The 27,294-nt window shown below is 39.4% G+C and overlaps 1 protein-coding gene across 2 annotated transcripts in view; it reads left to right on the plus strand.

Moving 5' to 3' along the window:
- LOC132832211 (G-protein coupled receptor family C group 6 member A-like) overlaps positions 1 to 26,550 on the plus strand; it is a 29,407-nt gene extending 2,857 nt beyond the window's left edge. Inside the window, exons 2-7 of one of the 2 annotated variants that reach the window (XM_060850013.1) lie at positions 12,195 to 12,333; positions 14,276 to 14,579; positions 17,847 to 18,713; positions 19,490 to 19,693; positions 21,612 to 21,732; positions 22,697 to 26,550. In XM_060850013.1, coding sequence (XP_060705996.1) covers positions 14,310 to 14,579; positions 17,847 to 18,713; positions 19,490 to 19,693; positions 21,612 to 21,732; positions 22,697 to 23,679 — 2,445 coding nt within the window. In that variant the 5' untranslated portion in view covers positions 12,195 to 12,333; positions 14,276 to 14,309 and the 3' untranslated portion in view covers positions 23,680 to 26,550. Of the gene's footprint in view, positions 1 to 12,026; positions 12,334 to 14,275; positions 14,580 to 17,846; positions 18,714 to 19,489; positions 19,694 to 21,611; positions 21,733 to 22,696 lie in introns of those variants that run through there. The other variant, XM_060850005.1, reaches the window with a different exon arrangement.
- Positions 26,551 to 27,294: the final 744 nt, after the last annotated feature.

Below are 27,294 nucleotides of genomic sequence, written 5' to 3' on the forward strand. Positions count from 1 at the left end.
AGAGTGAACCTGGAGAGGAGGAGGTCCAGCCCTTTTGAGGAATGCAAGCACAGTATAGCCCTGTGAATATGGATTGTGGTGTTGAACTGTTTCTTTGATTTTCTACATTTTTTAGTAAGAAGGACAGTAATGTTTAACTTATTAACGTTGTTTTCTTCATTTTTCTACTTTGAACCAAGATTCTGTACCTAGGTACCTTTTGTACCTATGATGGCACTGTCATTGGCAACTTGTAAACTTTTCACTGTACTCATGTGAGCGCACTTGACAATAAATCTAATTCGTTCACTCATTCATAGAAATCTACTCTTCCTTTACCTCTGTTTCTTGATGATCCAACCTAACCGTTCTGACCATTCCTTTGCTCTTTCTCTGCTGTGCCCCTCTACATTTGTACTTTTTACATCTCTCTTATTCCTTTGACACATCTTGAGCAAAGCATACTGTTGTGTCTCTTTGAGCCTTGTGTGTTCCTTTAGTCTGACACATCTGCTTCTTGGTAGCTTGACTTTTCAGTTTGATACAAAATTAGATATAATTAAAAATCACACAACACCAGGATATAGTCCAACAGGTTTAATTGGAAGCACACTAGCTTTCGGAGTGACGCTCCTTCATCAGGTGATAGTGGAGGGCTCGATTGTAACACGGAATTTAAAGCAAAAATTTGCAGTGTGATGTAACTGAAATTAAACATTGAAAAATTGATTGTTAAACCTTTCATCTGTTAGAATACAGTGATAGTTTCACTTCTTTCATGTGTAAATCACAAAACTTTTTTTTTAAGTTGCATTCTCGGGTTAGCTGTTAACAATGGTGATAGCTAGACAATATTATTATTGTCAATGTATAATTTCAGTTACATCACACTGCAAATTTTTGCTATAAATTCTGTGTTACGATCGAGCCCTCCACTATCACCTGATGAAGGAGCGTCGCTCTGAAAGCTAGTGCATTTCCAATTAAACCTGTTGGACTACAACCTGGTGTTGTGTGATTTTTAACTTTGTACACCCCAGTCCAACACCGGCATCTCCAAATCATTGATATAATTAGTTATGCAACTTGGAATCTAGGGCAAACACCAATCATAAGTGCCGCTTCAAAACTTCCACAATGGAGAAAATAATGGATTTTTGAGTATAAGTCCAGACATGCACTGTTAAATACACTCAAATATTTTTAAAGTTTTGCTAAAGGATTATTGTGAAATCAACCTATCCCAATCTCACAATCTCCTGCCCCCTTTCAGGATGAACTTTTCAAACCTTGTTGATGTCATGTATCAAGGTCTCTCATGCAGCATTTGAGACTCTTGAGTCACACATTCCAGACTTCTGTGTGCCACATCCATAATTTTTTTGGACTTTCACCCTTTAAAATTTTTTGGCTCCTGCTGCAGTCAGAATACACAACAAGCTTAAAAAGTGCAGCCTGATTTTAAAGACTGCAATCTGGCTTTGACTGGTGTAGGCTAACTTTAAGTGCTACTCATATTTTAACCTTTGTGCTCTGTAGAAGTATGCAGCCACTCTGCAGCAGGTTCAGTACCAGCTGCACACCACAATTATAAGCTGGCAGCGGTCCTTTTTGATGGGTGTCCAATTTAATCCACAATCACTGTTCAGCAACAACTAATTTAGTTGACTTCAATCATAACAACATTTGCAAGCTTCAATCACCTTTCCTGCTCCAGGCTAAGGAGGGTGAAGCACTCGGAATCTAGCTAATGGCATCTATTTGCAGATGTCATTTCAATCATAAGACACTGAATAAATGAAATGCTGTTCAACCAGATTTTCTAACTTTTGCATACCTCTACATTGAGATTTTGGATTATGTCAAAGATACTAGTGATCTGCTAATAAATTACTCAATCTACATCTCTTTCCTTAACAAGATGAGTTTTGCATTGACATCAGGAAATATAATAATGAGAATTGCAAGTAACTGTTTTTTTAACAGAAGTGTTGTTATATTCTTAAGCCTATGTGACGTGGAGCTTTCTGTACTTATTCAGTTTTGGACCTCTATCCACAATCCATGGTTAGTGAGGTTTCATGTGGTGTCTAACCCATCCTGTGTTGTTTGAGTGGAAGCTTTACTGCCTTCCAAATACATGCACAAAAATTGGCAATACCATTATCTAACCTCAAATTCTCCATTATAACTCCGCTTATAGATCGTCCCCAACCCCAAATACGTGTCCAATTTCTCTCAGGCTGTATGTCAGAATTTAGTTTTATTTGTTGCTCTCATTTACCTTAAGCATCAGAATGGCTTACTGTGAAAGGAATATGTGAAAGAAAGGATCTGCTTTTACAAGACTATAGCATGGTCAAAAGTGCCATAATAAAACCATAGGCTATAGGTGCAGAAGTAGGCCATTCAGCCCATCGAGTCTGCTCTACCATTTAATGAGATCATGGCTGATCTGATAATTCTCAAGTCCATTTTCTTGCCTTTTCCCCATAATCTTTAATTCTCTTGCTGATATAAAAAATAATCTGTCCAGCTCAACCTTGAATTTCTTTAATCATCCAGCCTCTATAGCCCTCAGTGGGAAAGATTGATGCATTATCCTTTGGGAGAAGAAATTTCTTCTGATCTCTGTTTAATGGATTACCCATTTTAGTTTGAGATGATGCCTTCTAATTCGCAAAGGGGAAATAGCCTTTCCGCTCCTACCCTGTCAAGTCCCTAACAATTTTGTATGTTTCAATAAGATAACCTCTCATTCTTCGATGCAGAAGTAGGTACTGCAGATGTTTGAGATTAGCGTCAGGATTAGAGTGTGCTGGAAAAGCACAGCAGGTCAGGCAGAATCCGAGGAGCAGAAAAATCAACATTTCAGGCAAAAGCCCTTCATTAAGAATGAGATTTTCCTGCTTTTCGGATGCTGCCTGACCTGCTGTGCTTTTCCAGTACCACTCTAATCTTGTCCATTCTTCTATGCTGAGCACAGGTTCGCCTACTCTCAACACCAAAAATACTTTTGGAACATTACGTGCAGTTGTGGTCTCCTTCCTTTCAGAATGATGTTGTGAAACTTGAAAGGGTTCAGAAAGAATTTACAAGGATGTTGCCAGGGTTGGAGGATTTGAGCTATAGGGGGAGGCTGAATAGGCTGAGGCTGTTTTTCCTGGAGTGTCGGAAGCTGAGGGGTGACGTTATACAGAAGTTTATAAAATCATGAGGAGCATGGATAGGATAAATAGACAGAGTCTTTTCCCTGGGGTCGGGGAGTCCAGAACTAGGCGGCATAGGTTCAGGGTGAGAGGGTGTGGTATCAAAGGAATATAAGGGGCAACTTTTTCACTCAGCCCTTTTCAGGCATCTGGATGGTTATGCGAATAGGAAGGTTTAGAGGCATATGGGCCATGTTCTGGCAAATGGGACTAGATTAGGTTGGGATATCTGGGCGGCATCGATGAGTTGGACCAAAGAGACTGTTTCCATGCTGTACATCTCTATGACTCTACAGTAGAAAGTTTTACCACTAAGTGTTGGGAAAAATGTACTTGTTCTCATAATAAATCATCAAAACAGCAAATAAAATGTACAATTTTTGTAAAAACCTAACTTTGTCTTTTTTTAAATTTATTATTGATTCCCTATTTGGTAACTTAACATTCTGTCAGCTTGTATAGCACTACCATAATGCTAATTGGGAGATGGTTCCAAAACAGACCTAGCAGTTCAAACAGGGCTTCAATGGGTACTATTGGTAACAGCAGGACTAATATTGTAGTCAACCACAATCCACAGCTTCATGGCTTGGAACACAACCCACTTTACCACAAAGACACAGGATCGACCCCAAGTTTAATGGAGAAAGTGTGGGACAGCAAGCCAGAATGCTCCAAGTTTACCTAAAACTGAGATGTCAACTTGGTGAAATGACATTGCTAACTATATTAATTCTAAACAGCAAAAATAGCATGCAATAGAAAGACGTAAGCAAAGCAGCAACCAATGTTCACACCAACGCTCTGCAGTCTGCTTAATTCTATTCTAATTGATAGTGAGCAATTAAAGAATTAACAAGAGTTAGAAGGTTTCACAAATCCTATCCTCTCATTGGCAGGGAAGGCCAACACCCTTCAATACAAAAGACATGGCTAAAGCATTTGCAATCGCATTAAATCAATAATGTCGACTGGATGATGTGCTACAAAGCAGCATTGTGCAATTGAGCCTTTATAAAGCTCGAGTTAGGCCCCATTTAGAATACTGTGTCCTGTTTTGGGCCCCCACACCTCAGTAAGGACATACTGGCACTGGAGCATGTCCAGCAGAGATTCACAAGGTGATCGCTGGAATGGTAGGCCTAACATATGCTGAACGGCTGAGGATCCTGGGATTGTATTCATTAGAGTTTAGAAGGTTGAGAGGAGATCGAATAGAAACTTACAAGATAATGCATGGCTTAGAAAGGGTGGTTGCTGGGAATTTGTTTTCCTCAGGCGGGGATACTAGGGCTTGTGGGCACAGCCTTAGAATTAGAGGGTGTCAATTTAAAATGGAAATGAAGAGACATTTCTTCAGCCAGAGAGTAGTGGGCCTGTGGAATTCATTGCCATGGAGTGCAGTGGAGGCCGGGACGTTAAATGTCTTCAAGGCAGAGATTGATAAATTCTTAATCTCGCAAGGAATTAAGGGATACAGGGAGAGTGCGGGAACGTAGTGTTGAAATGCCCAGCAGCCATGATTGTATGGCGGAGTGGACTCTATGGGCCGAATGGCCTTACCTCCACTCTTATGCCTTCTGGTCTTTTGGCTTATGATCTATCTTGGCCTCCTTCTGCGGTCCCCAGCATCAGAAAAGGTGATCTTTAGTCATGTAATAATTAGAAACAGCTGAAGGAATGCAAGAGTGAAAGTGGTAGAATACGTGCCTTGCTGGGAGGTGCATACAGTAGCAGAAAGAAAAGAATGGCACTTGCCCTGGTAGAACACAAAATCACATTAACCTTCTTTCTGTTGGACATTCCTCTAGCCTGTCCTGACACTGTCCTGAATGGGAGCATCAGACCAGTTTAACAGGCTCTAGTGTCTTAGTCTCTTCTGGTGGTCCAAAGGAAAGAAAATGGTTCTCTTGTCCATCATCTCATCTAACAAGAGCTCCAGATCAGCGTCAACAAATCACTGAACCAGCTTGTCTCTGTCTGTCATCTCTGGGGCAATTCATCTGACCCTGCAACTGTCAAGGACCGCTCCAGGTTGGCAGCAATTAACCAGGTGGACAACCAGAGATCAAATATGGGTGCTGCCAGTGAGAATCCTGGAAGGTCCCAGTAATGGGGAGTACTTAGTCTGCTGGCAAGCACAGGGAGAAAGTGAGGACTGCAGATGCTGGAGATCAGAGTTGAAGAGTGTGGTGCTGAAAAAGTACAGCCGGTCAGTTAGCATCTGAGGAGCAAGAGAATCAATGTTTCAAGCATAAACCCTTCACGCACAGTATAATCTGAGAGTGGCTCCAGAGAGGCCATGGTGCATACATAATAAGGCAAACAGCATTGAGCTGTGTGAGATGACCTGCAGAGACAGACACTCTATGAAGGTCCCCAAAATTAGCACTTCACCAATTTTTGATAAATTTCAATTTAAGACTGCAGAGTGGTCCTTATTCTTCTAAGTACAATTAGACAAATTTTCACTTTCATTTTAAATTCAGTTAAGATGGTTTGGGGCTGCAATGCTAATCTTCTGAAATGATGTAGTTATCTTGGTAACAGACTTTGGAGAAATCACTGTTGTGAATTGCCAATAAGCAGTGTATTGGCATTGTGCAGCACAGCAGTGTACTTCAATATTTTTCATACAATTTTGATTTACTAAATCATAATCTGTAGACTGAAAGTTCAGAACCATGTGATATTGATTCTTCCTGTAGTGCCACTGAACAGTTCATCTCCAGGATGGAAGATTTTGCTGGTAGGAGGTTCTGGTCTTGCAGTTCTGTTGGGTCCAGATTGAAAGAACAGGGTCATAATTTGTGCTCCAACCACAGTGCTTGATCCCTGTAGTATGCAGATTAACTGGAGCATTGCAAATATTTGATAAATGGGTTACAATTCTTTGACTTCATTTGCATAGTACTGTAGTTTAATGCATTTTTTGCATTGAAGTATCAGCCAATTAAACTTGTAGCTCTGTTCTACATGCCAAACCTTTTGCCATCAGTTTGAATAACTGAGCAGGTTTATCTTCTCCTAACTATTCAACTTGTATAGGTACTACAATCTTGACCAAAATCAAAAACGCAGTAGAGTGTCCTAATTTTAAAAAAAATTCAGTGTTTATTTACCAGATTTTTAGGTATTAAAAAAAACCGCAGGCACCGTTCCCCTGATGTCTTCCTACAGTACATGAGTTACGAGATTGATAGGAGTTCAAATACTCCAATCTTCAAATGCCGCAATCTGACATAATGTACTACAATGCCCTCATAGTTCTAAACCATGATCAAAGTCAGTTCATATTGCTGATCAAGTCATTGGAAGAGGAAGTTATGATTGTGGTTGCTGTCTTTTTACATTATACCTGCTTCTTGTTCTTAGCTACATACAATGAATAAATAAATCTTCCTTACTCAAAGTTGCCCTTCCTATGACTGTATTTACTGTCATATAGACATACAACACAGAAACAGACCCTTGGGTCCACACTGGCCAGATATTCTAAATTAATGTAGTCCCATTTGTCAGCTTTTGGACCACCTCCCTCTAAACCCTTCCTATTCATAAACCCATCCAGATGCCTTTTATATATTCTAAGTGTACCAGCTTCCACCACCTCTTCTGGCAGTTCCTTCCATACATGCACCTCCCTTACCATGAAAAAGTTACCTCTTAGATCCCTTTAAAGTTTTTCCCCTCTCAACTTAGTAGTTTTGGACTCCCCTACCCTTGGATAACACCTTGACTATTCATCCTATCCTTGCCTCCTTATGACTTTATTAATTTCTATGAGGTCACCCCTAGAGCCTCCAATGCTCCAGGGAAAATAGCCCTAGCCTAAACAGCCTCTCCATTAGCGCAAACCCTCCAACCCTGGCAACATCCTTGTAAATCTTTTCTGAATCTTTTCAATTTTCCTAGAGCAGGGAGACCCGAATTGAGTTTATAAAATTTATAAAAGTTTCTCAGCATCTTGTGGAATCATATTGCATACTCGTTCTCTCACTGCTTTATAGTAAATCAGTTTTGTCTTGTTAGTTGTAGCCTGACAGCCTCAGATATGAGGATGCACACTAAGTGTTGGCTTGTGGAACTGCAATGAACAAACATGTCAACGAGGTTTATCACATGCACTCAATGCATTTTTATGCTAACCAAACACTTCTTTAGAAACTGAACAAGGTGTGGCCTTTATTTTAAAATAAAAACTTAATAGCCACTTTTTCTTGTAAAATAAAGCAAGTCATTTGAACATTCCTTTTCTGTAGCAGGTAGAGAAGCAACACGAGAACACAGGATATTCTCACAAACCATCTTAATAGTGCTGAAAATAAAAGACTTCATTTTAACTGGACCTTTAAGCATAATTCAATGGTTGCCAAAGTTCTGCATATTAAATAATTAATCAAATATTCCAAATTCTTCAAAATTTACAAATGATAGCCTGACCAATGTGTGAGTTGGCATATATTGGATGAAAAATATTTCAAAATGTTTTCTTTGTGTTATATGTTTAAACATTTAGAGTTGACCTTTTTGTATTGAAATATGCTTCACAGTCACATTAAACATGTCAGCTTGGTATGGGATGGGATAGTACAGAGTTGAGAGTGTGGTGCTGGAAAAGCACAGCAGGACAGGCAGCATCCGAGGAGCAGAAGAATCGATGTTTCGGGCATAAGCCCTTCATCAAAAATAAGGCTTCTGCCCGAAACGCCAATTCTCCTGCTCCTCGGATGTTGCCTGACCTGCTGTGCTTTGCCAGTACCACACTCTCAACTCTGATCTCCAGCATCTGCAGTCCTCACTTTCTCCCCAGTGGGATAGTACCGTTTTGGATTAATTTTGCAATCAGTATTGTTAAAGTAGTTAGATTGAGAGAATTTTTAAAATTAGAAATGTTAGGAACTGATTTGAGCAGGCCATGAAGTTTTGTATTGCTATTCGGTTTTAGATGCGTTACCAAACAGTTGATGCTCCATTTAGTTTTACACCTAATTGACATGGGCAAATGCCCATCTTAGAATCAAGAACCAATGACAAGGGATTTTCCTGATACGCTGTAGTGCAATATTTTTATTATGTACTATATAATGTAGGCATATTATCAACAAATTGGTCAAAATTGAAATTTCAACTGTTCCTTCATTAGTTGTTGGAATTCTAATAACATCAGTTCCACAATGCCAATTTTCCCATGTAGCTGTCATACCAGACATGATGTCCATTTGAAATGATTCCTTATATTGGACTTTGAATCTATCCGGGTAAAAACAATGACTGCAGATGCTGGAAACCAGATTCTGGATTAGAGTGGTGCTGGCAAAGCACAGCAATTCAGGCAGCATCCGAGGAGCAGGAAAATCGACGTTTCGAGCAAAAGCCCTTCATAGATTTTCCTGCTCCTCGGATGCTCCCTGAACTGCTGTGCTTTTCCAGCACCACTCTAATCCAGAATCTTTGAATCTATCCTCTTTACCCTTTATTTTCAATCAGTATATCAGATTATGAGGAAAAGGCAGGAAAGTGGAGTTGAGGATTATCAGATCAGCCAGAACCCCATTGAATGGTGGGGCAGACTATATGAGCTGAACGGCCTATGATTATTATAATCTCATAATCTTATGGAGAACATGGATGGATTTAATGTTGAGAGTGGCCTTCCTGCACCCTATTGTAAATAGCTGGAGTGTATTATGCAACATGGCCCAGTGGTCAAATGGCTGCCCCATAGTCACAATGATCAATAATCTAGAGGCAGGACTTGCTACCCTTCGGGAAAGGAGATTCAGCCTCAGGGAGCTGCTGTCCAGTACTCCAGAGACCCAGTGCTCCAGAGACTCAGAGATGCAGTGCTCCAAAGACCCAGTAATGCAGTACTTCAACATTCTATGATGAGAACAAAACAGGAGCACAGTCACTACAGCGGCAATGCTGGAGGAATCAGCACTCTTTGTATTGGTCTTTTGAACTAGCTCCTTTCTCCTTTAACCTATCTTTCTCTTTCATCTAGTGGTTTGTTCAATCTCAGATGAAGTGCCTATGGAAAAAATGTCAGATAGAGAATCCATGAGTGCAGTACAATACGCATAAAGTGTTGCATGTTATCATGGTATCCCTGCATTGGAAAGCTGCCAGAAACTCTATCACTCATCACCTTTCAGTTACATGTCACTTGGATTTGATGAATGAATTCCCATTATTTTAAAATTTCACTGTTTACGTTTTGTATGACCTGCTGGAAGATTGATGGTGCATCAGGTAAACTCCCAGCTTCAGCTATGAGGTTTGTGGTAGTGAGATGGCAACTCTGAGATGATATCTCATCCCTAGGACACTGAGTCAGCAGTACACTGACCTGTACCTCTCTTGTATGATTAGTGCTTTGATCAGCAGATGTCAACTCCATCTCCAGGCCCAGCCCATTCCCACTCAGCTCACCTTTCCCAGGAAGATCATATGTAATATAATCCAATGTAATATAAGTCAGTATGGCTTCATGAAGGGTTAATTATGCCTGAAAGGTTTATGAGAATTATCTGAGAATTTAACAAGCGGGACATATATAGGGGAAGCAGTAGAAGTAGTGTACTTGGAATTCCTGAAGGGGCTTGATAAGGTACCACATGTTTGGCTTTTTAATGTGATGAGTCCATGGTATTGGAAGGAGAGAATAGGATAACTCAGTGTGCTGAGATAAATGGGGGTATTTCGAAAATGGAAGCTGTAACAAGTGCAGCACTGCAGAGATCAGTGCTGGAGCCACAGTTGTTTACAATATATGTTAATGTCTTGGATAAGGAATGTGAACGTACTAAAACCAAGTTTGTGGGTGACACATTATGCGTGGGAAGGCAAGTAGTGAGGATGACACAAAAAGTATGCAGAGGGATATAGACAGGTTAAGTTCTTGAATCCTGAAGAAGGGTTACAATCAAAACGCTGACTTCTCCACTTCCTGAAGCTGCCTGGCTTGCTACCTTCTTCTAGCCTCCTGCTTGTCTACCTTGGATTCCAGCATCTGCAGGTTTTTTTTTTGTCTCTAACTCGGGTTAAGTGAGTGGGCAAAAAACATTGGCAAATTGAATATAATGTGGGACAATGTGAGTTATGCATTTTAGCCAGAAGAACAGAAGAGCAGAGTATAATTTAAATAGAGAAAGATCGTATAAAGCCACAGCAACACAGGTATTTAGCAATCCTCATGCAGAGACCATAAAAAGCTAGTGTATAAGTTCAGAAGGTAATAGGGAAGCCAGGTAAGATGGTGGAATGTATTTCAAAGAAAATTGAATATGAAAATAGATAAGTTCCGCTAAAGGTACTAGTCTGACTAAAGCTGGAATATTGTTTAGAATTTTGGGCCCTTTACATGAGGACAGATGCATGAATATGATGGGATTATCTTATGAGAAGAGGTTGAGTAGGTTGAGCTTGTATGCATTAGTGCTTAAAAGGATGAAAAGTGACCTTATTGAAATATATAGGACTTTCAGGAAATTTGACAGGATAGTTGTGAAAAGGTTGCTTCCTCTTTTGGGAGATTCTAGGATGAGACGGCATAACTTCAAAGTAAAAGATTGACTTTTGAGAAGGAACCTCTGCAGCATTATTAAGGCTTTGTCAATAGCATCTTCCAAACAGTGTCTTTTATGACCCGGAAGTACAGGACAGCAGGCACTTTAGAACACCATGTCATGCAAGTTTCAGTCCATGTGACCACCATCCTGACGTAGAAATACATAACTGCTCCTTCACCATTGCTAACACAAAATTCTTGATTCCATTCCTAAACACATAATGGCTATACCCACACCAATGAACAGCTGCGAAGACCTCCTCATGGGCCTGCTCCTGGGCCTGGCCAAACTGGCCATAAACAGATCCAGGCAGTGGGCTATAGAGGGTGTTGTTATGGCCGACTGCCCGCCCCTCCTCTGCGGGTATGTGAGAGCCCAAGTGTCCCTGGAGAAGGAGCACACAGTGTCCACAAGCACCTTTGAGATTTTCAAGGAAAGGTGGGCACCACAGGGAGCAGAGTGCATAATTTCTCCTTCCAACTCTATTTTGATTTAATCCTTGCCCTCCCCTTCACTGTTTGATCACACAACATTGCCCTCTGAGAAGGGCACTGCTTGTCACTGGCCACTTGGGTGTTTCCTTTCTTCCTGGTGGTGGAAATTTGTATGCCTGCTGTCTTTCACTGTGTTTCACACCTGCACACACACATCATGGGTGCTGGGGAAAAATAAGCACTTCTGCAGTTAGGTGGTAGTGTGGGGGTAAGAGGAAAGTATAAAATTAAGGAAGAAAAAAGTAAAAAAACAAAGAGTTGCAATTCTACAAGGTGCCTCACCAGTATTTTCTCAAGGGCAATTTGGGATGATCAATATGTTCTGACACTTACATTTCATGAATGAATGAAAATCGAACCGAGACCTCACAGCTAATTCGGCACTGCAGGAAACAATAGCCACGTCAAGCACCTTCAAATGAGCATGTATGCTTCCTACACAGGTGGAGAAAAACTGAGCTTGGAATGATTTGTATTTTCTTCATTCTAAAAGTACAACACCAACTGTTCAAGTTTCCAGTTACCTGTACCTTGAACAGTTAAATCTGAAGCTGAAAGCAGGAAGTAAGAACACCTTAGAGAGAAAATGAACATGTTAATTAGGCGGAGAAGTTCCTGATATCTGTCAGGACGTGGTTTCATACCTTTAAAAGCAAAAGAAACTCCTTTCAGAGAATCATTGTGCAGCAGGTAAAACTGCAGCATTGGCAGTGTCCAAGATCGAAAGAGGTAGCTGCTTTAAAATGCTCTCAGTCTTTGCACTTTAAAAAAGCAAATGTTATGACATTGAGAAATATAGTTTCTTCTTAAGGTTTTATATTGTTGTATCTAAATTCTTATTCAGTGATTTAGTTTTTTAGACACCAAAACGTTCCTTGGAACCATGTTCACTGTGAAAGCTGCCTTTGTTTGGGGCTGTTTATTTCTTTGTTGTCCAGTGAAAGCTTGCGATAGTTTTGATGACCTTATTGGAGCCAAAAGCCAAGGAGACATCAATATTGGGGGAATCTTTCCAATCCATGGATACCTGGAGTATGACAACCCTCGCAACAAACCAGATGCAGCAAAATGCAAAGCGTAAGTGTTTCATTATTTATTTGTTTATTTTGTGAAATTATTGCAATTTGCATGGAACGAATAGTTAAACCAGCATGGCTTCGGGCTTATATTTCAAGTGATTGCCTTTTTTTTGTTATACAAGAAATCTACTTTTGTTAAAAAAAACTGGAGATGAGACAATTTCAATTTATTACGAAATTTCAAAAGTAAATTTATTCACTGCTATTTTTACTTAAAAGAAAACAATTTTTCTGTTTATATTTCTATTTTCACAACAGGTGTCAGTCCAAATAGATTAGATTACTTACAGTGTGGAAACAGGCCCTTCGGCCCAACAAGTCCACACCAACCCACCGAGACCCATTCCTCTATTTTTTACCCCTGCACCTAACACTACAGGCAATTTAGCATGGCCAATTCACCTAACTTGCACATTTTTGGACTGTGGGAGGAAACCAGAGCACCTGGAGGAAACCCACGCAGACACAGGGCAATGTGCAGAATGTGCAAACTTCACACAGTCAGTCGCCTGAGGAGGGAATTGAACCCTGGTCTCTGGCACTGTGAGGCAGCAGTGCTAACCACTATGCCACTGTCCTGCCCACTAATAGAATTATAGAGCTGCACAGCACAGAAAAGACCATTTGGTCCAACTTGTTTACACTGACCAGACATCCTGAACTGACCTAGTCCCATTTGCTAGCACTTGGCCCATATCTCTCTAAACCCTTCCTATTCATATACCAATCCAGATGCTTTTTACCCACCTCCACCACTTCCTCTGTCAGCTCATTCCATTTGCACACCAACCTCTGCATTAAAAATTGCCCCCTCAGTTCCCTTTAAATCTTTCCCCTCTCACCCTAAATCTATGCCCTCAATTTTTGGACTCTCTTATCCTAGGGAAAAGGCCTTGGCTATTTACACTATCCATGCCCCTCAAGATTTTATAAACTACTATAAGATCACTCCTAAAACTCCAATGCTCCAGAGAAAAAAGCCTCAGCCTATTCAGTCTCTCCCCTGAAGCGGAAACCCTCCAATCCCAGCAACATCTTTTCCCAACCTTGTCAAGTTTAATAACAACTTTCCTATAGCAGGGATACCAGAATTGAACATGGTATTCTAAAAGTGGCCTCACCAATGTTCAGTACAGCCGCAGCATTACATCCCAACTCCTACACTCATTGCACTAAACAGTGAAGGCAAATGTGCCAAATGCTTTCTTTAATGTCTTATCTACCTGTGACTCCATTTTCAAGGAACTATGTACCTGCACCTGTATCTTTGTTTGGCAAAGGGTGCCTACCATTAACGGTATAAGTCTTGCCCCTCGATTTACCTTACCTAAATGCAACACTTCACATTTATCTACATTAAACTCCATCTGTCACTCGTCAGTCCATTGGCCCACCTGATCAAGGTCCCATTGATCTCTGAAATAACATTCTTCACTGTCCACCACATCACCGATTTTAGCACTAAATTTGCAGGCTCAATGGAATGAATGGTCAGCTTCTGTTCCTATGTTCCTAATACTCTCCCCCTCATAAACAAAAATAGAAATTGTTGGAAAACTCAGTGGGTCTGGCAGCATCTGTGGAGACAGAAACAGAGTTAACATTTTGGCTCCAGTGACCCTCCTTCAGAAATGAGGCTCTCGTATAATTTTCCACTAATCCTCCCATGGATTTTTTACAATCACATCTCGTGATAAAGATACATCTGTAGAGTCCATGTGCCCTTTGTCATGAGTTACATGTCGATAAATCATTATTATTGGTGTTAAAAATTGTCTAGCAATCGAGGTGGACATGGTCACAGTTTAGCCTTTATTTTCCAAAAGCTCACATTTTATTTTTCTATATTGAAGTACTCTGGTTAGCTCTGGGGTCAATATGACGATGTGTAAATATTAACTTTTTTAATGCTTAACTGAAAAATCTTTCTTCTTTTAAAGATTTGATACTCAGAGATTTATCTGGCTCCAATCTATGATACACACTATTGAATTGATTAACAACTCTCCCCTACTACCGGGAATTAAACTTGGATATGAGATATATGACACCTGTACAGATGCCACCAGAGCTGCGAAAATTGCAATGAAGTTTCTTTCCAAGACAAATAGCTCAGAACATTGTCTGGAGGTTCGATGTGATTACGTAAATTACTTGCCAATTGTAAAAGCTGTTGTAGGAGAAGCCTATTCTGAACTGTCGATTCCCATCGCAAGAATATTTAATGTAGCACTTATGCCTCAGGTATGTAAAGCATTACTCTTGTGCAATACTTTTCTGGCGAGGGTCTTTGTATTTCTCTGCACAGTTGTCATTAGGTATTTGAAATATAGACAAAATATCATTTACTGCAAGATGCCCATGTCTGTGTTTGTGTTCAACATAAGCCTCCTTCCACCCTCCTTTATAGAACTCCATCAACATATCCTTCTCATGCCCTGCCCTTCACGTGCTTGTCTACCTTTCCTTTGAGTGCATCAATGCTACTCAGGTCAACAGCATATTCCATGTCCACTTCCTGGACAATGTAGGTTCTGCTTAGTACTTAATTTGTGACTACCTTATAGTTATGGCTACAACTAACTAGTTGTAGTTTTATTTTCCAGTGATCACCTTCGAAGTCACTTCTTGCCCTCATCTGATGCTGCAGGTCTGCCTATAAGAGGCGACAGATTTCAGTGACCGTCTCTTTAGTGACTCAGAGTTGCTCTAGTTTAAACTGAGATAGGAGAAATGCCTCCTGAAGGACCTGGGTTAATATGACTGCTTGCTAAGAATTTTTTAGCCCTTCGTCTTGCTATACCTTTGAGCATTTTCTTTCATCCTCCATGTTACCTCTACATCATCTCCATGTCATGTTGCCAGAACGATTGGGGGACAGAAACTGCAGCACCCTCAAAGGGAAAAGTAAGCCCCTCAACACATGCCACACCACTTCTTAGAATTTTCAACAGTTGTGGTACAAATCACCAAGTATTACATCTAACTCAGCACCAGCCGGTGGAAATCAGCCACGAAGCTGAAAGTAGTTGATAGTCCCTTTAAATAGAGGTAAAAATGTATTGCTGGAAAATTGCAGCAGGTCAGGCAGCATCCAAGGAGCAGGAGAATCGACGTTTCGGGCATGAGCCCTGCTTCAGGAATGACGAAAGTGTGCCAGGAATGAGGAAAGTCCCTCCTCCCTACCTTTTATCTTAGCCTGCTTGGCACACTTTCATCATTCCTGAAGAAGGGCTCATGCCCGAAACGTTGATTCTCCTGCTCCTTGGATGCTGCCTGACCTGCTGCGCTTTTCCAGCATCACATTTTCAGCTCTGATCTCCAGCATCTGCAGTCCTCACTTTCTCCTCCTTTCAATATTACAGTTCTAACCATCTACAGCTGGTTTAATGAGCAATTCATATGCAAGGCCTTAATAAAAAACATAATGAGGATGTCAGGGGTGAGATGCATTGTGTGCTATAAGGAAACAGCAAGTGACATATTGAAAATAAGTCGTGAAGATGACAAGTCATGCCGTGTGTCTTATTGGTTTGCATATTAACTATGGTAAGACAAATGTTAACAATCATTATTTTGATCTCACTTAAATACTATCTCATATCTCATCACTTACACCTTAACCGTCTTCCACCTATCGCATTTCCAATGCCCCTCCCCCAAGTCCCTCCTCCCTACCTTTTATCTTAGCCTGCTTGGCACACTTCCCTCATTCCTGATAAGGTGATAAGGTGAGGGTGATAGGCCGGAGTGGGGATGGGGGCGGAAAGATCAGGAAGAAGATCTCATCAAATTTTATAATGTGAAATACACCTTTTGCTATCCCACTCTTAAAGAAACTTAATTTTTTTTCAGTCTTTAGATTGCTACCTCCCAAAAGAATTCCAATAAATTTTCCAGGCATGACTTCCTTTTCTTGAAGCAGTGCTGACTCTGCTTGATCATATTACACATTTCTTAATGCTCTAGTATTATACACTTAATAATAGACTCTAACATTTTCTTAATGAGAGATGTTAAACTAATTTGGACTATAGTTATCTGCTTTTTGTGTCTCTTCCTTTTCAAACATTGGCAGTTTTTCAATCCGTTAGGACTTATCCAGAATCTAACAAGGCATGGAAGAAAATTTAAGTGCATTTCTATAATTACTTCCTTTAACATCCTGGGGTGAAACGCATCAGGTGTAGGGAATGTATTGGCCTTTAGCTGCATTGGATTCCCTGGTGCCCTTTCCTTTAGTGATAGTTACTATATTTAACCGGCATGGAAGAATTTAATTATGAGGAAAGGTTAAGTAGGTTGGGTCTGTACCCATTTCAGTTTGGGAGAATGAAAGGTAACTGAAAAAAAGATTCTTAGGGAGTTTGACAGGGAACACATGGAGAGGTGATTTCCCCTTCTAGAAGAGTGTCGGACTACAGAGCATAATCTCGGAATTAGGGGTCACCGATTTAAGATAGTGAATAACCTGTGGGATTCTTTACAATACACAGTAGTCGTGGCAGGGTTGTTAATAATGCTCAAGACACAACCACCTAATGAAATGGCAGTACCATGAAAACTAGTGCTTCCAAAAAAAAACCGGTTGGATGATAACCTGGTGTTCTGTGATTTTTAACTTTGACCACCCCAGTCCAATACTGGCACCTCCAAATTAAGGCTTAAACAGGCAGACATCAGAGATGTAGGGGAAAGACAGCAAAGTGAAACTGTGAATGAGTGGATCAGCCATAAATTCACTGAATGGCAGAGCAAACACTATGGGCCAGTTTCTGTTTTGATATTTTATGGCTTCATGGTAAATAGATTATTAGAAGGTCAGGATCACTCCACAGACAGATTGAAAGTTTTCCCACCTGTAATCGGATCTTATTTTTTGGATGATATGCAGTTGCCATTCTGTTGAAACCTTCACCTAAGAAATCTCTGATAGTCAAAGGATCACCAAAATTGGGGAATTTTAATACATGCTTTACGAAATACAATTGTAGGAGAAAGTGAGGACTGCAGATGCTGGAGATCAGAGATGAAAATGTGTTGCTGGAAAAGCGCAGCAGGTCAGGCAGCATCCAAGGAGCAGGAGAGTCGACGTTTCGGGCACGAGCCCTTCTTCAGAAATACAATTGTAATAAATCTACAACTAACATGACATTAAGAGAGCAAAAGGCAGAAATTAATGAAGAAAGAATCGAGAGTTGGTTATTTTTTTGTCCAGTATAAAAAGGATTAGGGCAGCATTTGTGATTGTAGTGATGACTCTGAATGACCAAGGCCAGATTTCTTGATATTAACTATTCTTGTTAGTTCCAAAGTTGATTCTAGAAATTAAACAGGAATCCACATGTAGCCAAAGGAAGGCCTAGCAATATCACAAAAGAGAAATTATAGAGAAACCACTTACATTCAAAATTAGATGTGATCTCAGGAAAGTCCTTGCCCTGTATGTATTCAACATGTGTTTAATATTATCTTTGTTGAAAACATTCCTTTGTTATAATTGTTTTACAGATAAGTTTTGCATCATCTGCTGCAACCCTTAGTGACAAGTTGCGATTTGTATCATTTTTACGCACTATTCCAAGTGACATCCATCAGACAAAGGCCTTGGCCGAATTTATTCGTGAGTCTCGTTGGAACTGGATTGGGATCATTGCAACAGATGATGACTACGGAAAATCTGCAATGGCTGATTTCATTTCACATGCACAGGAGTTTGACATTTGTATTGCTTTTCAAGAACTGATTTCAATATTTGTTGGCAGCAAACAGCATGATGAAGCAATACATGCCTTGGTTTCAAAGATTGAAGCCATTCCTAATGCAAATGTTCTTATTCTCTTTGCTAAATCACAAGTTGTCGTCAAAGTGTTGAAGGAAATAGTTTGGCGCAATGTTACTAAAACATGGATTGCCAGTGATGCCTGGTCCATATCCAGCGCTGTAGCATCAGTGCCAAATATTGACAAAGTTGGAAACATATTTGGCTTGTCTTTCAAGAATGGAGATATTCCAGGCTTTCCAGAACACTTAAGAAACCTAAAGGCAGGACCTGGGGCTGTCAACAAGTTCATTGAAGAATACATGCAACTTCATTTTACGTGTTCAGATGAGTCTCACAATGATACAATGACAAGCAATTCAGGCTTAAAAAACTATTCCCTTTCAAATTCTTTGAAACCAGCATCTTTTCATGCTTGTACCAAAGTAAATGAATCCATTGAAGATATTAATGATAGCTATTTGGTTCAAAATATTGAGCGAGGTGGCACATATGCAACATACTTAGCAGTTCAATCAATTGCTCATGCTCTGAGGAATCTTCTCAAATGTCACGAAGGAACATGTCAAAAAACATTCAATTTTGCACCATGGCAGGTAGATATTGTGCAGTAATATTATTTATTTTCAGGGAATTATTCTCATAAAGTCATTGGCAAATGTCACTGCAATTATATAGCAGTGCAAAGATTAAGCTGGTGTACATATCCTGACATCAGGTTCACTTTTGTACCATTACATGGGTGAATGACAACACTGAATTCTATGAATCTTTCCTCCTGTAAGTCCCAGGCACAGGACATTTGATTAATATTTACAGGATCAGCAATAACAATTCAAAAGGCATTGGCATTTGAAGAAAGATATAGTCCAAAAAAACACTTCTAATTCTTAAGCAGACCTTATCTCAATTTAAAAAGAACGCTTTGTTGTTTCTTGTTGTATTTTAAAGTCAGCTTACCAACCTGTGAAGAAACTTATAAATTGTCTTACATTGAAAGCAGTTTTGTAAATGCAAGTAATAGTTATTACATAGCATAAATGTGAAAAAAATGGCTCTTATAGTTACCACATCTATTGATTTCACATTAAATAGTTTTTCTTCAGTCAGTATGCAGCCATATCTTTTGACCATAGAAATGTGAGACGTGCCACTGTAAGTAATTCCATGTACACTTCACAATTGGAAAATAGAAACCCAATAGTGGAAGTAACCAATTGTCTTATCAACAGAATATGGGACTCATTTTTTGCCAGTAGGCTTCCACACAAGCTAGATACCAGGCTCATCAAAATATAGTCGCAACTGGACTCTGAATTTCCAATCTTGCCTTAGAAAATAATATACTAATCATTGACCCTTTTGTTGGTAGCTACTGGAAGCACTCAAAGAAGTGAATTTCACTGAAGGGGGAAAGCCATTTTACTTCGACAAATCTGGAGATGCTGTGAATGGATACGACATAATAAAGTGGATCGTGAACAATGGCGCAATACAGTTTAAAACAGTTGGAGAGTATAATGTTCTGGATAGAAAAATCTATATTTATGACAAGACGATCAAAAACATTACAGAGGTATGGAATCATTTTTTTCCTGATGTGCTCAAGATTTTTGCTGTACCAGTAAATGATGCCAGTTTTAACAAAATCAGTATTTCATTGTACAATGTAGGTAATTAAATTAACCTTGTTATATCTTGACTAGTGATGAAATGCAAAATAGTCAAATAACATTTTGGCTCAGATGGTCCAACCATGGTCAGAACACAATTGCCCAGTTGTCTTTAGATGTCTTCTGCGCTTCAGATTCTTGGACAGAGGCCTCCTGTTATGAACCTGTCCAGAAACCCACAAACCCAGCAATGAAGAAGGTCTTTGTTGAAATCACATCCATTTTTGCAGCAGTTAGTGAGTCATGCTGTGATTTAAATTTCCAACGGAAAATCAATAAACTTTGACAGTTCCTGTGAAAAGCTAAGTGTGTAAGGTCATTGGAGGGGGAGGTTTAGGTTGCCTAGTGGATAAATTCGAAGGTAACTCCCCCTTGTGGCTGGACTGCCAGGGAAGGGAATTAGGGCTTAGGACTGTCTGGGAATCTGAGAAGCTGGGCACAATAGATGGGAGGGTAGTGTTGAATCCAGAGGTGGGCACTTCATGACTAAGGCCATTGGGTTTCGTGTGGATCTGGGATGAGGTAGGGTGGAGGGGAGATTTGGAAACTAGTGAAGTTGATGTTGATGCAATGTGGTTGAAAAGTCCCAAGACAGAAGATGAAGAGTTCTTCCTCCAGTTGTCAGCTGGCTTGGATTTGGAGGTGGAGGCAACCCAGCACTTGCATGTCCTTAAGGTAGTGGGAGGGAGAGTTGAAGTGGTTGACCAGAGTGCAGTGGGGTTGTTTAGTGCGTGTGTCCCATCAGTCCACACAGCAAAGTGATGCACCATCAGTTATTCACACAGATTGATATGCAGGACAGGCATTTGTGTGTCATGTATAAACTGCTCTCTGATAGTAAAATGACTAAGAACAGAAGAGAGGAAACCTGCATAGTAGGAGGACACTTCTCCTTTCTTGTCTTAAGTGAAACTTGGGAGTAGCTTCTCAAAAAAGAAAGAACATGCATTTTCACCAGGCCATACCATATACTCCCTAGATGCAATCAATGAATCATTTCCAAGTGCAATCACTGTTGGTGATATGTTGGCAAATGCAAGAGACAATTTGCACTCAGCAAGAAAATAAGATAATAACCAAATAAGATAATAACCAAATAATTAGGATTTGATTAAGTTGATTGCTTGAAGAATGTTGACCAGTACAACAGGAGAATCCATTGCTTTTCATTAAATAACGCCATTACATATTTTTGTATCATCCAGCACAGACAAATTGATCTTTGCTTCGTGCTTTATTTGAAGGAAATCACTTCTCACAATCCAGCACTCCAGTATAACCACAGTGGTTTGTCAGTTTAAGTTACATTGTGGTTGCATTACCTTGAAACATAACAATTGAATAAGGCAACTGAATAAACATGAAACTTGAAATACAAGTAATGCAAGAAGTTGTCCCTCCTACACACAGCTTGCGTATTTTGCCTCAGTCCCAATTTTATTAAACTCACTTAAGAAATCACAACTGCTAATATCACACAAGCTTGATATTGAACATCAAGTGTAACTATGATTGTATTGTCTAAAAATAAATTGCAAATTTTAACATCTTATATCTGGTTAGAAATCTCTGCATGATTGTGAAAAGACTTTAAAGAAAAGAATATAACATTTGTGATTGTTTATACGATGTAATAATACTATATAAATTCAACCTCTGTTCACTATGAATGCTTGATAAAATATAATTTGACTGGGAGGAATATTCCTAACGTACCAATAAATAAAGTAAAACTTGTCCATCGTGCATTTCATAAAAAAGTGACCTTGATGATTGGTAATGACAGTTTGGAAGAATCAGCTATTAGTTTTGTTTCCATAGGCTGTATTTTCCAACTGCTCCGTGTCCTGCAAACCTGGGCAGAGGAAGATTTCGAATTCCTCACAGACCTGTTGTTATGATTGTGTGCCTTGTGCAGAGGGATACTACTCTGTAGATTGGGGTAAGTGTTGTCTATTGTCCCATGTGGGATGCTCTCAAATTGCTCTCAAACTGATCCCTGGAGTTATAAAAATTTAGGTTTGAGCAGAAACTGGAGAACTGCACTTTAGAATTTAATTGTTCTAATCTCTTTTTCCTGCTGTTTGAGACACCTCTTTTTAAGTTTCTATCTCATTTTCTTAAACGTTGGCTACAATTGCAATTGTCATGTGTGTAATGCACTTCCTATGTTAAGAGTCACTTATATGAGGATTTCTTAAACACTGTTTTGTTAATAGATTGTAATTAATGCCTTACTGTTCCAAATTCATCAAGCTTAAGAAATCTTAGAAGTTCAAACCACTTTGGTTTAAGAATATCAAGTTCTGTAGGTAAGGCAAGCGTGAATATTCAGTTTAATAAAACTGTAGAATGGAAGGGAAAGGGTATCGATTAAATCTGTTTAAAAATGCAATTTAAAACTTCTCACAACATACCAATATTTGAAATCATCTATAAAGCATGTTAATGGAAGCAAGTCGCAAACAAGTTCCGTTCCTGAGTTTATTTGCGAGTCAAAATACAATGCAGTGCAGGACAATACTATACAGGACAGTACAGAGTAGGTGTTTGTAACCACTGGTAATTATTACAAGTTGGATCTTTAAGATTACACCCTTGTATGGGATTGCGTTCATAAATCCAAGTGTTCATACGTCAGACCTTTGTAAATGAGGGAGTCCCTGTATGCACAATTACTGGTTTTTGTTAGCTGAATTAACTTCTGAGCACGTTTATCTAGTATTCTTATGAGTGTATTGCCTTTTATTTATACAGAATCTAGAGATCCTTTATAAAACAATACAAAATGTGAAAGCAGTTCATGATTATTTTCTGCTCATATTTCACCTCCATCTGTATTGCTACATCAGTTTGTTTGCTCTGAGTGCCTGACGTGCCTGAGTGTCTGTAATATTTCATTACAGATATGAACAACTGTTTGAGATGCTCAATCGACCAGTGGTCTGATGCAGGAAGTTCAGTGTGCATTAACAAAACCACGGAATTCTTTAAATGGAATGATGGGTTTGCCATTGTCCTTATGGTTTTTGCTTGTTTGGGTGTTATTTTAATAATTGTGATTGCTATAATGGTTACGCTGAAATTGAACACACCCCCCGTGAAGTCAATTGGAGGCAAGTTCTGCTATGTAATACTTATCGCATTGTTCCTTAGTTTTGTCAGTACAGTTTTTTTTATTGGTGAACCAACAAGTTATGGCTGCTACATTAGACAGCCACTGTTTGGCATAAATTTTACTATTTGTGTTTCATGGATTTTAATCAAATCTTTCAAGATCATTCTGGCATTTAAGTTTGATCCCGTTGATCGTCAAAAAATGATGAGGTTATATAAACCAATTCCAATTCTGCTGATCTGTAATGCAATTCAAGTAATTATTTGTACACTGTGGTTGACACTTAAAGGACCCCGTTTTGTAACCAGTTATGAAATTCCTAAAATTACTCTTTTGAAATGTGAAGAAGGCTCCAATGTAGCATTTGGTGTAATGTTAGGATATATAGCTGTACTTGCAATTTTTTGTTTCCTACTTGCATTTATGGGCAGGAAGGTGCCAGATATCTACAAGGAGGCCAAATTTATCACATTCAGCATGCTTATCTACTTAATTGTATGGATTTCCTTTGTTCCTGTGTATATCAACACCGATGATCAATATCTTCCAGCAGTTGAAGTGGTGGCAATTTTAGCTTCAAACTACGGCATCTTAGGCTGCCATTTCTTGCCAAAGTGCTACATTGTTTATTTTAGGAAAAATACAAATACACGCACTGGAATCATGCACCATTTAAGTATACATCATCAAAATACAGCCAACCATACCCAAGGCTCAGCCTTGGGTGAATCCTTGTGGACTATAAATTCAAATGGACCTGCTGCACAATAAGATGTGGAAACAGAAGCAGGCTCTTCAGCCCATTCAGTCTGCACCACCCTTCAATGAGACTATGTCTGATCTGATAATCCTCAGGCATCTTCCTGTCTTTTTAAAACATCTGTAAAACAACAGTGACCAATGCCGGCAGAATTCGAACCTACCCAAGGATATCCCATCTTCTGCCAATCCATCACCTTAAAGCACTAAGCCATGACTACACTTCACAAGGACCCACATCTCTTGTGAATACATCAGAGTGTGAACAAAAACCAACTTGCATGCAACCATATGTGTGAAATCAGGGGAGAAGCTGATAAGGTGGAGGGTTCATTTTTTTAAGGTCTTGAGTAAAATTACACTTGGACAAGGAACTTTTAGATACATGAATATGATTAAACTTTGCTACTTTCTGATGTCTGTAAAAATTAAACACCGAAGTTGAGATTCACAGTGCAAACTGGCTGATATATCGATGAGGAACATGTGGCAGAACTCCCCAGTGAGTGACCATGGATCGATCCTGGAGAGGCAGCAATTCTCAAACAAAATGGTGATGGAAGGCACCAAGATGGAAAGTGAACAATCTTTCCACAACCAGGGAATATTTCCAGAAGCAAAAAAGCGACACCTGAAAAGCTGGTCAACTGGAGACAGGTGGAAAAATGGTTATTAATTGATGGACATCTGTTGGGTCCCACCAATCATGTTGGGAGATGGATAGAAACATTGAACTGGATTCCCCATGGCTTCCTGCCCAAAAGGGTCAGGACAATAATTTTCAGGTTTTTCTGGTTTTTCCTTCTAGGCAGGTGAAAGAGGATGCGGCAAGAAATTTCCTTCCTAGCCATCCCATGGCCCAAAAAGGCAATCAGCAACTGTGGTTGTCCCTGCTGTATGTTACCTCAATATGGAGGTGCCCAATTTTACCAATGGCACTGCTCAGCTTGCAAAGCTCCTTATCATCTGATTGGGCCAGCAACCTGAACAGTTGAGCTGCCTTCACCAGTTGGATGACAGTTTCAGTGATGGTCTCTCAATTTGTAGAATAGCCTCCAGGGTCCTAATATATTCTTGCCTGGGCTAGAGACATACATTTGGTCCTAATGTCAGGACCCACAACATGCTGGTTAAATTCACAGACCAGGAGCCCTGAATTGGGCCAAACTATAAACCTACAGTGTTTAGAATTTCTTTGGTTATGAACTCCATCCAGAGAAGGATACAAGTACCTCATACTTGAGAACTACATGAAGTAAGAATCCTTAAGTGTTCTGCAGGGACTCAATTTTAAATACACAAGTCATTTTCTGAACATATTTTCAATTGGAAGATGCAAAAGAAATGTCTCAATGTTTACGTGACATACAATGGTTAGAAATAGAAGGTGCAATGCAATGATCGAGCTCAAAACAACCCAACTGACATTGCTTGGCTTTTACATCGTTAGAGGTTTTAGGTCTTCTGTTTCAAAAAAGTTCTGTGATTAACAGGATACAACTTTGCACAACACTGCACTTAAAATTTAAATAAAATGGTTGGTCTGTTGGAATTAGTGAATCCCTGTTCTTTAAATAACAATTGCAAATTGATGAGGAAGGTGTGGCTGGGCAGGACACTTGACAGACCTCCTGAACATCATGTCAACCATCAAAGCAGGTCAATTAGACAATAATAGTAGAAAAGATAACATCTACACATGACTATTTGTGACGATGGTCTCAATGCATCACACGGTGATTGCAAGAGTTCCTGTAATTGAAGATCAACTAAAAAATCTCAATAGATTCCAATGTAATGTAACCTTATTAAATCACTATGTGACTGTGAAAATGTAAATTTTTACTTGGCTCTGAGATGAAGAATTTCATCTGGGATAATTAATATAAATTATATTCTCATATTAAGAGATTAATAAGTAATTGTATTGATCAAGTGTATATAGTGGGCGGCATGGTGGCACAGTGGTTAGCACTGCTGCCTCACAGTGCCTGAGACACGGGTTCAATTCCCGACTCAGGCGACAGACTGTGTTGGAGTTTGCACGTTCTCCCCGTGTCTGCGTGGGTTTCCTCCGGGTGCTCCGGTTTCCTCCCACAGTCACAAAGATGTGCGGGTCAGGTGAATTGGCCATGCTAAATTGTCCGTAGTGTTAGGTAAGGGGTAAATGTAGGGGTATTGGTGGGTTGCGCTTCGGCGGGTCGGTGTGGACTTGTTGGGCCGAAAGGCCTGTTTCCACACTGTAAGTAATCATATGGTAATATGATCTTAGCATTTTTTTTGGGTTTCCTTTTGCCTCAGTAGAAAATTCCTCTATCTTGACCTTGTTGTCCACAATCAGTTGAATCAAAACAAACTTGGTACCTAAAAGGTTTTTCATTTTTTTGCAATCTAAAATGGTCACCTCAAGATGATAATGTCCAATAGGTGCATGCCTTTCATACTACCTTTACTTCTGTCCTCATGAGGATGTACCTGCACTTCACATGACATTTCTAGAAATAAAAAAGAGCAATGACTATTGTGAAGTCTTCAGGTGAAGATTGGTGTCTCGTCAAAGATGTTAAATTAGAGACACACTCTGAATTTCTGTCTAATGTTAGTAAGTTAGTTGTCTTACTTTTATCTTCTTGTGGAATGTGTCAGAAAATAAAATGATGTACAAGTTCAAAAAGGGAAGAAGGGACCTCAAGAGTGAATGGATGATTATAACGTGGACGATTCAAGACCTAAATCATATGTTAGGACTTTCTTGGAGTGACATTAAATCACTCACATTTTCAGAATGCTTGCTTCTGAAATTTGTTATTGTTAAGCATTGTTGAGTTTGGTATGTTCAATTTGTATTCTTGTATTTTCACATATTATTTAAACCTAATAAAAAAAACTTCACACTTTGAAATAAAACTTCCTTGAGCCTCTTTTTACACATGACCAAATCCTTTCCAGATTACACATAATGTCTGTAGCAACTATTTTTGGTCCTCCAATATATTAGTCTTACAATGCCAACAAAATAGACTTGCAGAAAAAAAAATAGAACATGTATTAAATAAATTCTCATATCTTTATGAAGTGTATAAGTACTTTCATGCGGTTTGAGAAAGCCTAGTCTTAACCACACAATCTGCAGTAGTTCAGGAAGGTAACTTACCATCAATTTTCCACCTGTTTTAAGACTTTCCTTTCAAATTTCCTTTTCAACAAAAAAAATCTGCGATTATTATTTGTAATGACAATGTTTCAAAAATGTGTTTAAAATATTTCCCAATATATTTAGGAGTTATAACAATGTGCAGTTTGGTCAGTACTCTTACTAGGACTTATTTTTTAAATTAACTTGCTTTGAAATGTTATTACACTGGGACTTGAACCCAGGCCTACCAGTTCAGGGTCACTACGAATGCCCTGTAAGATTTCCCTTAGAACATTACCTAGGTTTTGGAATTAACAGTTCAGTGATAATGCCACTGGGCTATCGGCTCCCCTTATAATGTCGGCAATACTGGGATTAGAGTCAAGATTAGAGTGGTGCTAGAAAAGCACAGCAGGTCAGGCAGCACAGATGGAGCAGGAAAAATCAATGTTTCGGGCAAAAGCCCTTCATCAGGCCTCATTCCTGATGAA

The sequence above is a fragment of the Hemiscyllium ocellatum genome, chromosome 3 (genome assembly GCF_020745735.1).
Source record: "Hemiscyllium ocellatum isolate sHemOce1 chromosome 3, sHemOce1.pat.X.cur, whole genome shotgun sequence".
Classification (NCBI taxonomy): Eukaryota; Metazoa; Chordata; class Chondrichthyes; order Orectolobiformes; family Hemiscylliidae; genus Hemiscyllium; species Hemiscyllium ocellatum.